The sequence below is a fragment of the Desmodus rotundus genome, chromosome 4 (assembly GCF_022682495.2).
Source record: "Desmodus rotundus isolate HL8 chromosome 4, HLdesRot8A.1, whole genome shotgun sequence".
In the NCBI taxonomy this organism is placed as follows: Eukaryota; Metazoa; Chordata; class Mammalia; order Chiroptera; family Phyllostomidae; genus Desmodus; species Desmodus rotundus.
Genome location: NC_071390.1, coordinates 147,953,541 through 147,970,563, shown reverse-complemented (window position 1 = coordinate 147,970,563; position 17,023 = coordinate 147,953,541). Strand labels below are relative to the sequence as shown.

General features: G+C 43.8%; 1 protein-coding gene across 4 annotated transcripts in view; it reads right to left on the bottom strand.

Annotated features, from left to right (window-relative positions):
* Positions 1-17,023, bottom strand: part of SVIL (supervillin) — a 156,963-nt gene that overhangs the window by 70,433 nt on the left and 69,507 nt on the right. For all 4 annotated transcript variants that reach the window (XM_045182714.3, XM_045182719.3, XM_045182722.3 and 1 more), the window contains exons 4-6: positions 16,423-16,480; positions 16,161-16,312; positions 13,003-13,660 (exon numbers count right to left, since the gene is read on the bottom strand). In XM_045182714.3, coding sequence (XP_045038649.2) covers positions 13,003-13,660; positions 16,161-16,312; positions 16,423-16,430 — 818 coding nt within the window. In that variant the 5' untranslated portion in view covers positions 16,431-16,480. The remainder of the gene's footprint in view (positions 1-13,002; positions 13,661-16,160; positions 16,313-16,422; positions 16,481-17,023) is intronic.

Genomic DNA, 17,023 nt, shown 5'->3' with positions numbered 1-17,023 from the left:
GCTGTTGTTAACTTTGGGGGGGATCAAGTTAAACTTCATGCCCTGAACCACCGTGTTGTTCAAAGGTCGGCTGTAATTATGCCAGGCTGAAGATATTTCAGAGAAAATCACAGACATGAAAAACCATGTGGTAACTGTGGAAAACAAGACACAGGAGGAATACTCAAAGTACTGATCTGCATCCTCTCATAATGCAGAAAGAATAAATGGAGATTCTACATGCAAGCTAAAATGTTCACCAGTACAAGCCCTTACCAACCTATTGGCAAGAGTTCTTCGATACCAGCCTGCAAACACATTTTAGACCAAAGCACTCTCCAAAAGAACAGAATTATAATTACAACAAAATTCTCTGAATTTTCTAAAGTCACTTTAGTTCGAGTTTTGGCTTACGTAGACAGGCGAGAACTTGTCATCACTTCTGTACATTTTGCTGTGACCCCTGCAATCTGTGACAATCAGACTTCAATTTCTGTTTATCCAGTAACATCCCTGTCTTTCTACACCCAAACCTATCACCCCCTGCCCTATCTCCAGTAGTACAGCAATTTAGCCCATAGCCAATAAGCAATTCAGGTATATGGGAAGCCATTTTTAAATTTCCACCTCTAGGGTCTAATTTCTCAACATCATATAAACATAGGAACACTTTAGCATATCATTTGCAGCTAGGAAAGGATGCAATGCAACAGAGCACAGGACATAAAGAAGAGGGAATAATGGATACTTGCTTCCGAAAACCATCAAGTCAATGTAATCAATATGCCTACTTCACAGAGTGATTTTAAGGCTTTTTGTATAATAGAGTGCTTCGTAAACTGTGAAGTGCTGAACAAGTTTCTGAATATGACCCTCACTAAGAATAAAACTTGGTCAGTATCACAATAAAAAAATTACCAGGAGAGTTACTAATATGTTTAGTTGGCATTTGTAAACTGAAAACCAGCCACAGGGACTCGCCGGGCTCCATCTATCTATAACAACTTAGAGGCGGAACCGGCCAAAAACCTGGATAACCGCCACCGTGGTGGGAGCTACTCCAACTCTGACATTTAATATGCCCCCCAAACGTGTGGAAGGAGAACTAACGTATGTGAGGGCATTGTGCCGAGAACATTGTAAGTCCTTCAAAAAGCTGGTCTCCCTTCTTCCTCATAGACGACATAGCACTGCACGTGTATTAGTTACTGCTTTATATTTTAAAGGGACCACACATACATTTTTCCAACTCAGGAGTCATGTGACTTTAAGGACAGGAGGGCCTGAGTTTGCCTCAAGTAAATTAAAAGCAGGAATGACTTAGAATAGTATTTCTCAGATTAAGGCTCTCAGGACCTTTGCGGTTGGCTAAGGCATTTATTTGGGTGAGGATTTCTGCCATCCAAACCAGAAAATAAAGACAAGGTGTTGCGGGAAGATCTAAATTTAATTTAACAATTGTTTAGTTAAACAAGGCTGTCCTGGGCACTTTCTACCCACTATACTGCAGAGTGTGGCCACTTCTCCGTCCTTCTCTTACTCACCTACGAGCAGCACTTGATGATCATTCTCTTCCCCCGTCTTCTGTCTCGCTCACTGCCTGCGCCTCTGCACCTAAGGGTGCCCAAGGCTCTGTCTCCTTTCCAGCTCCACTGACAAAGGCTGGATGTTGTCATCCAGCTTTCACTTCCACATCTACTGTCTTCCAACACTTATCTCCATTCCAATCTCCCCCTGGAACTCAGACTCTTGGATTCAACTGGCTACTTGACATTTCCATTTGGATATCTCACAGACGTTTTCAATTTCACACATCAAAAAAATGAACTTTCCATTTCTCTCCAAGCCTCACTTGTACTGAAACCATCCCTACTTTGTTCAGCCAATGGCCACCCCTGTTTTGAGGTGCCCTGGCCAAACCTTTGAGCTCACCTTTGCCTTGTCTGTTTCTCTCACAGAGCACATCTAAATCATCAGCAAATCCTGAGGTTACCTTCAAAATATAACCTCTTTTCCCTACCCCTGCTGCCATCATTCTACGGCAAGGCACCGCCATCTCCTACCTGATTACTGAGATGACCTCCTGATTATTCTACCTACTTTCATGCTGGCCTACCTACAGTCTACTTTCAGCTCAGCAACCAGAGGAATTATTTTTAAATGCAAGGCAGATCTGTCTTCATCTCAAAACCCAAAGACCTCATGATGGGCTACAGGCCCTTCCTGATCTGCCGACACATCCCCACACTTCTCCACCCTATCGTGACCCCCCAACCCCACGCTGCGGCCCCCCCAGGGAAGGGGCCTCCTCAAACGCAGTGTCTATGCAGGGGCATGGCTTCCTTCCCCACCTTGTGGGGGGTCTCTGCCCAACTCCTGTCTTCTCAGGGCAACCTTCCTAGCCAGCCTCTTTGTATCAAATAGCAACCCCCAACCTCTTCTCCCCCTCCCTTCACTGATTCACCCCAATTTTCTTCATAGCACTTACTGCCCCTGTCACAGTACATACTGACTCATGTCCCTCTCGCCACTGGGGTACACACACTCCTGGAAAGACAAGACTGTTGCATCACCGGCACTCAGAACAGTGCACGGCAATCAGTGGGTCTCAAAAATGATTTGTGGAATGGCGGAATTGTTAGATGATAATGTCCACAATTCTCTGGGTACTCTTACCCTCATTTTATAGGTGAAAAGAGGTGCACAAAAACATATGTTAACTGCCCAAGATCACAAGCTGGTTAATGAAAGGATGAGCTTAACACAGTGGTAGGGGCCCCCAGACTATACCTTGGACTCCTCCAGAGCTACTGGCTCCCAAGTTCTGGAAATGACTGCCCCCTGGCTCGAATGAGCAATGATGTGGTAGGAATACGGGTGTTCTCATGCCCTCGGGCCAGCAAGGAAGGCACCGACCTGTGGGATCACACTCAGGACCTGACCTGACGCTGGTCTCTCCGGCAGACAGTCACTCAGTTACCTGTGCATCCCGCAAACCCAGTCACCTTCTTCCTCCAAATACACAACACGAAATCGCACGAGTGAAGAGCAGTTTGGCTCAGAGGGCACTCACTGCTGAGGTGAGGGGGTGGGGCCCTGCCTTGGCAAGGTGGGTGACATTTTGGCTCCTTCTCCCACAAAGCAATCTCCATCAGAGACATGTGTAAGCCTCACCCATTTGGAAAGGAGAAAATCCGCGGGAGGAAAAAACTAAGAACAGGCAATACTGGGCGTTAGAGGGGAGGGATTATAACACTCTGAGGCCCAAGGGAATGTCTCAGTTCTGCTGCACCGACCTCCCAGCTGCCCCTGCTCCTCCGGCAGAACACCGCAACAGTGTGACATGACCCCGAAGGCACGAAACCTCACTCCCGCTTTCCCAGGCACTCTGCAGGCTCAGCGTCACAACAGCTGAACGTCAACTGTTCATCAGTAAATACTCACGTGTTGGCTATGACACATGTGTAATGCCAGCACTGGGGAAAATAATTTTAGCGTGCACACCTGACTTGAATTAGAGTATTCATTAGGAAATCTGAAATTACAAATCACCTCTATATAAACTACCTTGTAAATTTAAATTACAACCATTTGAGATGGATTTCTTTATTGAGAACGCTATAAACAATGAACATTTCTGTTATGATTTTAAATCACTTCATCAAATACTTATAATGTCTTTTGAATTGACAAAAACAAAATACTCAAAGAATTTGGTTTGATATATTAAAAATCAAAACCTATCACCCAGAAAACGGACTGCTGGCGCTCAGGGCCCGGGGACCCGGGGGGCTGACAGAGCTGCTCTCCATCTCGATCGCAGTGACAGTTACACGACGTCGTGTATTTGTCAGAACGCACAAAATTTTACTAAGAAGTGTGAGTTTGCTGAATGTAACTATGCCGTCCTTCGTCAGCGATCTAGGTGTGAGGGACAGTTCCGGAATTCACTTCGGCACAGATGTTTAGTGCGGCTAACGGGTTTTTTTTTTTTTTTTTACATTCAAATATCTTTTTTCATCCTTTGAAAGCAAACAAGTTAATAAATGAAAAGTCAATACAATGTGGACCACACACAGTCAATCCACAAAATCTGTTTTGGATCTTTTTTCTTTCTTTTCTTCAGATTTTCTCCCCAAAGCCCAAATAGACTGAGAACCCTGAGGTAAGAACTGAGGAGAGCCCAGAGTGGGCCCTTTCAGCATTTACATTGGTAAGGAAGCGAAACTCCTCATTTGGAAAGCTGATTAAAAGCGTGGCTTGGCTCCCAAAATGGTGAATCAGAGTACGGAGCTGATCTGGCTAATTCACAGGCACTGCCAAACTATAATGGAGGTTTTGGGTTTTCCACCATGGAGGGCAGCCTGACTGTAATACTGCAGGGTGCCCAAGGAATACCCAAAGTCAGATTAAAAACCACATCATTGCATGAAAGTACAAAATTAATTTCTGCGTTATTTTGGAGAAACTGTATTATGGCAAGTGAGTTCCTAAAAATACAAAAAAGAAAAGCTCTGGCTGGTGTAGCTCCATTGTCTGGAGTGTTGTCCTGTAAACTGAAAGCTCACGGGTTCAATTCCTAGTTAGGGCATATGCCTAGGTGGCGGGTTCGGTCCCTGGTTGGCCCAAGTCGGGTGCGTTCAAGAGGCAACTCATTGAGGTTTCTCTCTCACACTGATGTTCCTTTCCCTATCTCCTCCCCTTCCCCTCTCTCTAAAAAAATCAAAAAGCAGGTCCTCAGGTGAGGATAAAAAAAAAGAGAGATCCCATCGGAATAGTGGTAATGATGCCTTGGGTTCTTTTCTCTTAATTTCTTTAAGTCTTTCATGGATGCTGTCATTTTATGCAATAATCCTTAATGCTATGCTTAAGTATTTTCCATAAGGCTCGGTTACAACACAGTCGGAAGGACTAGTTTCACACAATACAATGAGCTGAACAATGTCGTGACCAGGCCGTGAGGGGACAGCTAAGTAGAGTCAAGAACCACTGTTGGTGGGCAGAGGCCCAGGGGTGACGGAAACCTTTTCTATTTGACTGGGGTCAAGGTTATACATTTCCCCAAACTCACCAACTTGCATCATCCTTAAATTATGTGCACTCTGATGTATTATATCCCAATTAAAAATACATCACTGTTGAATTACAGCATGAGGACATTTTGCGCAACAAAAGGTAGGAATTCAGTCTTCTTGGGGCAGAAGCAGGATAAACTTGTGAAGTAAGCAATTCTTCATCTCACTGAGCTAATCTCAGGGATTAATGTGGAAATGCTGCAACCTCACCCAGGAAAACGGGTGATGGCAGGAGGAATGCACAGACAGACAGACAGACAGAGCTGCCTGAGAAAGCACTGCAGTCTGAGGAAGGTGGTGCAGTGTGCCTTCCAAAACAGAGCAAGTTTGTGCTTCCCAGCTGGACTTGGATTTCCATGTCTCCTGCTTGGACTCTAACAGCCCTCCTAGAACAAAGTAATCCCTGAACTCGGCTGCCTCAGTCATGGACCAGCCCAGAGGCAGCCTTTCAGGGCTGGAGGCTCAGCTGGGCAGGCCTCAAAAGCACCCAGTGGGTTTTTGCTCACTTATCATGATTCCCATTCACAGTTCAACCATACTCATGAGCAACGACTCAAGAGCAGAAAACAAGAACTCTAACCTCAAAGTGGAAAAAGCCTTGTAGCATAAACAAGTGCCACTCGAGCGTGTTCTACGGACCGGTGACACAGGTCCATGGTTAGAGAGAAGGCCTGTGCCAGGGAAAGTGAACACCGCTAGCCTGCTGCTCCGTACAGCTGCTGTTCTCCTCACAGTGTGACTTTGTTGAAGAAGGAAACGACCCATGATTTACATTCAGGTGCAAGTCCCTATAGGTTATGGGCTGATAAATGGTTTGCAGATTGATTATTTCAAGTAGCACTGCTAGAGTTTGGTGACACTAAGAAAACAGAAAGCAGCACAACATTCATTCAAAAGGATTCACTGAGCCACTCGGGCAACAGTGCTAGACGCTGGGCAACAGCAGGGAAGGGCACCAGAAAGCAACTAAGACAACGTATCTACTCAAGTGACGTCTTTGAGATCATCCTTAACGATATTACAATTTCGCACAATACCAAATGCATGGTGCCATTCACGGTTTGGGGGAATCTTGACAAAATTGCTGAAATCCTTTCCTGGGCATATCAGCCTTGTAGGGTGTTGAGCACTCTAATGTCCTTCTTCCTAAGATGGGAGGTGTGAGTGAAGCTGCGCTTGTGGGACGTCTAATTTGGCTCATGATCTCTCTCCGCTTTTCCCTTTTGGCAGAATGATCATCAGCGAGATGCCAGACCGATAGCCCGCCTTAGGGCTCCCTATGCCAAGCCAAACTTCAGCTTCCTAACTGCTCTGGGAAAAAGACAGTCTGATAATGAGAAGAACAGACTGGCTTGAAAGTCTAAGTACCAGAGAAAATATAAGAGACTCCAAAAATGATCCCAGTTTCTATTAAGACAGGGAGAGGTTTATAAAAACTTGGAAAGGTCAAGAAAGCAGGGCAGACAGGAAGGTAGCCTTTACAGACATAGTCTCATCTGTCAACAGCTCAATTCAAATGAGAGACCCAGATGCCATCTGACACTGCAGAGGGCAGGTGGACCAGGACCCCCTGTGCTACTGACAGTTCACCTCCATGATGTACCCAAGACTGCAGCAGCCACCCTGGTAGTCACGCAAAGCACCTGCTGCCAACTGAAACTCCTGGGTCTGTTTCCCATGGGCTACTGTTGAAGCAGGTTTCCCCAATCTTGACCTTGGATACTGATTTTTTCCCTCTCCAAATACAGAACTTTATTAAATTGCATCTTGTTAGTTTCCAACCATTGTGCCAGGTACCTGTACTCCCTTGCCTCCATGCTCAGTTCCCCCTCCTCTCTTTCTGGCCCTTCCCCTCTCATCTCTCCTCCTGCCCTGACCCTCCCTCCCGTCTCTTATTTTATATCGCCAAAGTTATTTACAACCCTCTTCCAGATATCTGCTCACCCTGGCATCAATATCTTGCAGATTATCTAGTGAAATGCTAAATAGAGCCAAGTTAATGGCAAAGCCTAATTCAGAACCACAGACTTAATTACCCAATGGGTGGGTGACTGCAAGGACCACGCGGTGGCCCATATCCCTGGAATCGATTCTCCTGCAGACCAACCCCTACATACTCTCCCCAAGTGAGTGGTCTTTCTAAAACACATAATCAATCATCTTGCTCTCAAATCCTCAGGAACTTCCCATTGTCCACAAGCCAAAGGCCAAATGCCTTGACATGTCATCCGAGACGCTCCGGGATGGGTCTCCACCTGCTCTCAGCCTCACCGCCCCCCTTCTTCTAGGTCTATAATGGACATCTGAGCTCTCTTGCCGGGGCCAGGCTCCCCTCCGGTCCTGCAAACTCACCACATTCTTAAGGACTTGGTTCCATTAGGACCACTTCTCCAAGGGGGAGGAAGTAATACACCATTTTGGTATTTTCAAGGCACCCAACCTTGGCTTCTAGAATCTTAATTAGTCCAATGTGTTGTAATTATTTCCCACACTTTAAAAAAAAGATAAGCTCAGCTAGAAGCACAGTGACTGGCACACAGAAGGCTCAATGGCTCAAAATAATTTTCTTCAAAACTACCTTAGTGCTGAAATTAACATATAAATCAATAGCTGGGAGGTATGGACAGATGAATGGAGGCCTGCTGAGCTGGAATCCTCCTGGACTACAAGTTTTCCTTTTGTTTATGAGGACAAGGCTTTCTACTACCTTATGTAAGCCCACATAAACTGTTTCTCTAAGACCCCTGATCTTCCTCCCTAAGATTTCTAACCTTCAAAGGGCAAAACCAGCAAACTCTCTTTTCTGCCATGATGGAAACTAGAACTGACATAAATAAGAAGAGCAGAGCATAATGGAAAGAACTAATGGGTTCAGAGAACTTGAATGAATAAACGGATGATGGATAATGGGCTGGCTCAGTCTTGTCAAAGTAGTTACACGGTTTTAATCCAGTTACCTAAGTGCTTTTATCGTTAGCTTTTTCATGCATAAAATAGATTTTTAAACTAAATAACCTCCGGGGTTACATCTGTTTCTAAGAATTTAAAATTCTTTAACATCAAGTGACTGTTTTGTGGGGTCTTTTGGGGGAGCCAACTTCCCATAGGGCAGAGGCCACCTCCCCTGGGAGAGGACTACTGGGTTACTAGGGATGAGAGAGCCGTGAGACAGTGACCTCGGGTGAACTTCGGGTGAAAAACAGAACCTTTTTTACGATGCGGCAACTGGCTGGCCGAGAATTACATTACCGGAAAATAAGAACTTACCCTCAGTTGTCATAGAGGACAGCAGTTACTCTCGGTCCGTGTCCCTCAGTATATAATCACAGGCTTTAACTCCCTCTAACAGTGCTTCCTGCTACCAAAGTGAGGTCAAGTCCAGCACAGCAAAATTAGTTTCACCCTGTAGGGGTCCAGCTCCAATTATGTAACAGCTTCTAATTATAAAACATTATTCAGCTTAAGAAAAATGACTATGAACTTCAGCATCTCATTAAAATGGACATTTTATGTGCTAACGTTGCTTGTCGGGAAGAAGTGCTAATGATTACTTTGGACATACGCACAGGCGTGGGAATGGGCAAGGGCTCGTGCACACAAGCAAAATCCTGCCTTTAAAACCGGCAGATGTGAATTTTTAGGACGTAGTACCAAGTGTTTGGGGTAACATACTCATATTGAACTCAGTGATCAGAAACTGACACTTGCCAGTAAGAAGAGAATAAAATGAAACAAATGGGAGTGTGTTAATCACACGTCTCCAGTCAGAGCTCGAACAGGGAGAGGGCAGCAGATGTTGGGGGACCGGGACTGAAAGGTGAAAAGGATTCCATTCCAACACCGGAAAAAACCCCAAGGTCTCTTCGGAGAGTGGGTCCTCAGAGGTCTCTGTTTTCCAGGACATTCCGCTATGACAGGAAGCCTGTGTTCCACATGCTCCTTCCTGCCACCGGAGGGAGAGACAGGCAGAGACAGACTGCCAATGGTGAAGCAGCAGTTCTCTCCCCCAGCGTCACTCTCTGTGGATGTTTCTATCAGGGCAGGTAAGCAGGCAATTAACAACTAGAACAATGAGCTCGAGGTTGTCGGGACGGTTTTTAGAGTCACCCCCCTTACTGGGAGACAAGTGCGATCAGAAATAAACTATAAGAATGCAGCATAAGCCCTGTTCCTTCTTACGTGGCCCGGTCCACATGTCACGGCGCTACAGAGAAGATTCATTCTGGAGGGTGCCCTGCTCCGTCTTCCTGAGCCCGGCCACGGCTCTCTGGTGCTAGGGGGGCCCTGCCCAAACCACCATTTACCAATGGCAGCTCTGCCCGGGTCCCCTTGCAGTGCCAGCCCTGCCTGAAACCACCACGATCATTTTCTGGCCACTAATGTTTCAGTTTGTTCAGTGGGAGAAGGCGTGGTGAGGACTGCCGTAGAGCAGCGATCGCCAGCCTTTGTCATCTCAGGGCATACAACAGCTAATTACTAAAATCCTGCGGCACAACAAAAATATATTGTTTGCTGATCTGACAAAAAAAGTGGGTGTAATTTTGATTCATTCACACTGGACAGCTACAGTTGTGCTGGCTGTTGTCATTATTTAATTTGATAATCTAAGGGAAAAGGGGTCAGAGTCCCTGACTAAATATTGCATGTTTTTAAAATTCTTGCAGCACCCTGGTTGAAAATAGCTTTAGTAGAGTAATGAAAAAAAAAATGAAAAGGGTTTTCTAGAGTAGATCACCACTACAAAATTAGATATCATTCTCCTCGTTGCTGGTCGCAGAGCTCGTTGAGAGTAGGGAGTCACAGCTGGCACCCAGGAACACAGCAGCTGTGGGCTTGGGTACAGTGTCTGCGCTCACAGAAGTAACCGATGCAGTGCATTTTATTTTATTTTTTAATAACGAGAGATGCACAAAGGAGCAAAGTCAGTGAGAGCTTTGATTCAGGATTTCTAATAGTAGCAGGGGCTCAGATTTTTAAAAATTTGAATAAGCCATAGGCCCCAAATAACTTTACATTTTATTCTAAAGTTCACGGGTGGCTGAATTAACAAAGAATAGTTCATATTAGTAATACTTCCTTTCCAGAAAGTACAATTTCTAATTCCAAGTTTACGGGGCTTGGCAAGGGTAGGGAAGCAGGGGTTGGGAGGTGTGTTGTGCTCTCCTCCATTGCTAGGTGCATTCTTAACTTGCTGCAGAACAATGTGTCCACCTGATTCCCTGGCAACTGACAGGACTTCTTGGCCAAAGACCCTGTAACCTATACACATACAGAGTGGGGCTAAACTAGGTTTACAGAAATGAGTGTGTGAAACAGACTTTATTCCTGTATTATTATTAATGATTGCATTATTTTCCATATGAACTGTAAACCTACTTTTGCCCCACCCTGTACATACAAGTCTCATTTATCATCTACACCGAACATTAAATAATTCTAAAATAAATGTATTGCTCAGCTAGACATTGTCCTAAAGGCTGTTACTGAGCTGATAATGCTTAACAGCAGCGCAGCCCAGTGAAGGACAAGAACTGCAGACTGTCCCGTGTGTCCGTGGGTCTGTGTGTCCGTGTGTCAGTGCACAGGAAAACTGAGCTTTGCTCTCTGGCTCACTCCTGAATTTCCAGGCTACTGCAGCTCGTCTTGTGACGGTACATTCATGAGTGATGTATTCATATTTAATTACTGAAACCAACACAGCCTCATGCTGGTGAGCACAGAATAAAACGAAATGGCAATGAGTTAATTCAAAAATTAATGGCCAAATATCCTGGCAGAGCTAGGTGACAAGTGTAGTACAGCAGTGAGAAAAACATCCTGTTTCAGTGACAGAACAAACCCATGATGAAATGTGTTATTAAATTGTTTCGTTATTTGTAGATACTTTTTGGTCTTTCCTTAATCTTCTTACACTTTTCTGTTACCTGTTTCCACATGGGATGACATCTTACTTTCCACTCATGGTCACTGGGGAAAGGAGGTTTCTTTGCTTACAGTTTTAGTGCACAGAGTACTTTTTGTCTTTCTTCCCTGCACACGGAAGTCAGCCAGCAGCGACTGGCTCCTGAATTACCCGGTGCTGGAGAGAGGACATCTAGCAGAATGGTAGTCCTTTTGAGGTCCATCTTTACACGATGGGTGGCCAGAGTCATTACAAAATAAATCTTAATCATTTTTAATGCCATGCTTGTTACCCATCATATTCCCTTCTTTCCAAGGTAAAGATATCTCAGGTGTCTCCTCTCTCTCTATGAAATGACTTGTGTTTCTTTGCATATAAATCATACAATTGCATGCTTTGGTTAAAAAAATAAAGCATGTGCCTCCTCAAGAACTCCTTTACAATTTCTTAATTCTTTGAAGCCTTTCTTTGTGAAAGTAAGGCAGTATGAGGCTAAGACTAGGCTTAGGAAAACTTCCAGGCAACATTTTTCTTCAAATAACCTGGAAAGAAATGACTCAAGATTGTAAGATATATACTTTTGAATATTAAGATTTTTAACTCACACAAAATTATTAAGTATCCTATCTTTTTCACTGAACTACTCAACCAAGTTTTAATTATTTTTACAACTGATTCAAAATATTACCAAGAATCTATGACCTAGATGATTAACCTGGACGCTGTGGTAACAGCTTAAACAGTTTTTATAATGTGGTGACCAAAACTTAGATTATTCACTACTTTTTAACCCAGGTAATGGTAAATCTCTTGCTTTCTAAATTGAATGTTAGGTTTCCTTGTTCTGCTCACAGAGCACATGAGGAATTTTCCTTAATAGAGATGAACTAAACCAAGAACACTGTTTCTACTAGAAATGCCAATTTCCCAAACAACAGGCTTTTCAAAATATGAGACAACGGATCACAGTCCCTAGATGGTAAGTAAAGTCCAGAGGCTGAACAAAGGCCCTCAAAATCCAATCTCAGAGTCTATAGTACTTACTTCTCTTAGAAGCCGATGTCTAAATATTTCAGCGTGGATGATCAAGTGAGATCTTTGTTTGGCTCAATAAACTTTGAGAACGAAAGTGATTGTTTTACATGTATTATTGCTACTTAAAAATGATCACATTTACTGCTCTGTCCCAATGTGAAATAAATAGAGGTATTTTCCAACATCTTTTTTCCTCAGAATAAATTTGCTTGACCACAGGTTCTCATCCCTCCTCAATTCACCCGTGAAGCTAATGCTTGTTTGAGCTAAAAAATGAGTTGACCTAGACAATTACCCCAAACCTTGAAATAGGATGGGATGTTGAAGTAAATTACATTTTAAATACGGTCAATTGCACTTTTTAAATGTAAATTGAAAAAGAAACATATATTCTCTTCTGGTTTGACTTACTGATATTAGGCCTTTTCTGATTTTTCCCAATGAGAGCTGTTCTTGTCTTTGGTTGGTTTTAGTGCACAGGGATTTCTCTTATTGGCTGATCTTTTTAATAAGGCATGGTATAAACAGCTGTTGTCTTCCTGTGCTGATGGACTTGCATAGCTACCTGTTACGGCGACAGTCAGTACGCGCAGCAGTCATGCTTCGTGCCCTGAACTGAGACCCTTCCACCGGTGAGTGGTGGTCCTTCTACTATGGGATTTTAAATGACAACAAAAGCAATCACCCAATAGTCTTGGGTATGATTATAGAACAGCAAATAAAGAAAAAGACAGCTGTTAAAAGGCACGTGAGAAACAGTCAAAAGAAGGGTTGTAAAATAACACATCCATGAAAGTGTCCTCATGGCACCGTTCAGTTAAAAAAAATAGCTTCCTGCTTTGGTAGAACTTGTTCTGATTTGTGGAAATTAAAAAATTATATATCATATTATTTCTGCAGTGAGCCCAGACTCCACAGGTGCCAAGAACACCCGGACTCTAAGACAGCTGCAGGCAGAGAAGACATGGGTGCTTGCACATTAATGGTGGTCAGTGAGAGCTGAATGCTTACCTGGATCGAGCCTCAGAGGGGAGTGGCGGGTCACCAGAATGGCTTGGGGAGGCTGGCTGCCCAGGTGAGGAGAGGGGCACGCTGTGCTTTGGGGACCTTGGCACTTCACTGAAGGAGCAGTCTTGTCCGGAGAACGGGAAGGATGAGGAACTCTCAAGTGTGGGGGGCAGTTCATGGGCCTGCTGCCCAGTGGCACTCAGCTCTTGACCTCGTCTTTGGTTTTCCATGTTGAGCAGCACCTCCGAGTTGACAACACTGTCCCTGGCATGGAGGGTGTAGTCCTGGGATTCAGCCACACTGGTCCTGAGCCCTGGGATCTCAGCCCTGGAATACGAAGAGCTGAAGTCTTTGCTTGACTCAGCCGGCCTTTCGCTTTTCCCTCCCCTTTTCTCAACAGCATCTAGCTCCCTCCTGGGCTTGGTGTATCGAGACGGAGATTCAGAGTCTGCCTCGGAGTCCAGAACTAGCCCATATTTTTCTGCCAGCTGCCGTCTCCTCTCTGCTTTGTACCTTGCGATCCTTTCGGCTTTGGACTCCAGACTCTGGGTGTCCATGATACCTGAGTCACCATGGACCCCTGAGGTTTCTGGGCAGTGTTTAGGTTGCGTCTGCTTTTCTAACGAAGAGTCAGAAGTTTCTTCCTCTTCATTTGATCGGCCTACAAGAAGATCAAATGGATAATCAATGCAGATTTAAGCAAAGGCATATTTACCATACTGTTTCATACACAGTGCACACTTGAGCACGCACACTTGAAGGGCCAGTTTCTCACACAGGTGTAGTTATGTGAATGGTTTACCTGGGATCTGCAGTGAAATGCATGAAGGCTGGAATGTCCCATGGGCTCTGCAAGCCATGTAAAGCCTGGGATGAACTAAAACTCAGTCCCTCACTCCCAAGAGCCCGTCAGTTCTCGCCCAGAGCTACTGCTCCTTATTGACTTACTGTTTTTGTTTTTGAGTTTAATATTTCATGTGTGAGGCCAGAGGACGAGTTCAGAGTCCTCTAGAAAAAGATAACAGACATTTGAACTGCTGCAATCTGACAAGTGAGGGATTGTGGTTTCACGGGATCTGAGAGTAACCGTAACGATATGCCCATGTCCGTATTTACCAGGCTGTTGTTGTGTGTTTTTAACACAGAGGTGGATTTCTCCAGTTATGGCACACATGTTTGATATAGAAAGTGTCTGTCATAACACCAGTCACCAGTCGTCACTAATTTATAATAATGAATAATAAATACATTGGTAATTTACCAAACATTTCTACATAGACCTTCTACTCATTTACATAACTGATTTCTTCTTTTCTATATAAAATAGCTTATTTTATATAACATTCATGTTCTATCTATATAAAACATTTTCCTGTATTTGGAAATCTTATTTTGAAGACACCATTCTTTTAAGGCTTCATAATATTCTACATAATAGGTATTCCATAATTAATTTAACCCATTTCTTATAACTGGGCATTTAAATTGTTTCTAACTTTTAATCAGTCTGATTTTTTCTGATTACTATCACAATACACTTGTAACATTGCTTAATCTGCAGGTAGAACACTCTGAGACACATGCAAGCCTGTCAAATTAATGTCTGTAAAGTCTGCATCGATTTACACTTCGATCTGCAATGTATGCTCTCCTATAAACACTGCGTGTTAATTTAAAAACTGTCCTCTGATTGCCAGAAAAAGAGAATAAATGCTATTTCAGTTGTTTACTAGCCATTTGTATTATCTTTTTCTTACCTGAAAAAGAATACGAGTCTGGTCAAGCTTATTGCTCTGTATTCTATTAATTCACTTTTATTGGTTGGTGTAAACATATATAGGAACGTGACTCTTTATCTTATAAATGTTTTCAAATGTGCGTGTTTAATTTTCTTAAAAAGTCTACCTGTGAGATTTTCTTCGGAGTACAGGTGTTAATTGTTGTGTAGTGAAATCAACTGACCTGGTCATCTGTGATTGCAACAGCTGTTTCTGTGTTTTGAAATAACTTTTCCATTTAACTTGGATTATGTATTCACCTATGTTTTCATGTTTTCAGTTTTAATGAAATTAATCATGTAGTTAATGGGAACTCACTTTTGTGTTCAGTGTGAAGTGAGAAGAGAAACATGTTCCCTTTCCCCACCCCACAACAATCAATTTTTCCAAGACCGTTTCATTAAATAACCCTCCCGTTTCTCACTAGCATGGATGCTTACATGATTAGGCAATCCACAGATTCACATTTTACATACCCTAGGGTTTGTTTCTGGCCATAAACCTGGTACTCTGTCTATTCTTGATTCTTCATGATGGAATTTTTAAGATCTTAGCTCTCTAGTTTACCCGTCATAAAAGATGAGAAACTGTAGAGATAAGCAAACCACTAACATCAGGAGGTAAGATCAGCAACCCTTTCTGAGGAAGAAATGAGAAAACACTGGCTATAAAAAGCAGCATCACAAAGCTGCAAAGCCAGGGATGGGGGTGGAAAGAATAGCCCTGAGTGTGTCACGTTCTTCCAAGGTCAAGTCGAATATTTGATGCCACCAACAATGAGTGAGTAGTCAAGGCAAAGCTAAGTCATGTCTGACATACTGTTCAATATGAAATATATATGCAATGCATTTAAAATTATACATATAAAGATAATTTAAATAGAATGTTTGTTACATAAACACATAGAGTGACAACCCTAATCATTCAAGGGCCAGCTTTGCCCTAACGTTCCTTCCCAAGAGCCGCTGTGCCCTGTGCTGGGTAGTTGGGCGTTCTGTTTAAACACATCTCATTCAGTCCTTTACCAAACAAACTTTTACTGGGGATGTCTGACAGCAAGCAGGTCCTGTGCCAGGGCCCTGAGGGTGTGAAGAGAGAGACACAGTGCCTGGCCTTGAGGGGTACTAGGTTAGAGGGAGAAATAAGTAGTCCTCAAATGCCCTACAGTGTGCCACTGTTGTGATCCTGGAGGACCACTCCTGTGAGGCAGCGCAGAGCTGACATGAATGTGTTGTTGAAGTTTTTAACACATATGCGTAACAATATAATTGCATCTACACAACTCACTTTGTGAACCTTCTCACTCTTCAATACCCTGGGGTGAACAAGACTACGTGGACCAGCGGAGCAGCCTGCTTGAGGACAGGCCACAGGGATGCTCACCGGTGTGGGGGCTGGCCGGGTCTGTGGCACGCATGTATCTGGGCGTGTCTTCCTCCAGCAGCCGGTGCGTCACTAACCCTGTGCAGCTCTGCAACAGGATGGGCTGGGTGTCCGTTTCAATTCCTTCTAAGCGCCTGGCAATTCTTTCTTTTCTGTGCGAGACACCCCAAAAGGTAGGCAATGCAAATCAATTCTAAGGGAGAACTGAATACTGATTTGCCAAGTTCTTCTACTTGCTATTTGCATACAATATAGAACTTACCTTTTCATTTCTAAAAATTCTTTCCTCTTTGGTTCAAAGATTTTTCTTAGTTCTGCAACTAAAACAAAAGAATAAAAAGAGAGTCCAGCCTTTACTAGTCATCCATTCATTTTACTCATTCGGGCAACATATATTTCTTGAATTCCTACTGCTGTTCTTGGCTCCCCGTGTAACGGCGACACACCAGGTAACACAGTTCTTGCCTCCCTGGAAGTTGCCTTCTAGTGAGGGAGGCAGGTGCCAAATGAGAGGTGCACACACACACGCACACACACACAGTAGTAAAACTGTGAAAGTAAGGGGCAAAGTGATGACAACAAGCCGTTTCATGCAGGGGAGCCCGGGGGAGGCCTAACCAGTAAGATCCCTTTAGCAAGCAGAAATCTCAGGAACTATCTTTAACTGTTATTAGATTTAGGAAACATTTTCAGCTTTTACCTCCCCCTACCACATGCCCACCAGCAAACTACAACTGGCAGGCCACAGCACTCCTGTTGCACCCTATCATTTAACCTGTAAATATCTGTAACTACCTAATTGTGTTTCCAGCGGGAACCGACGCAGCACGCAGAAGAACGCAACTCCTCAGCCTCTCCTACAG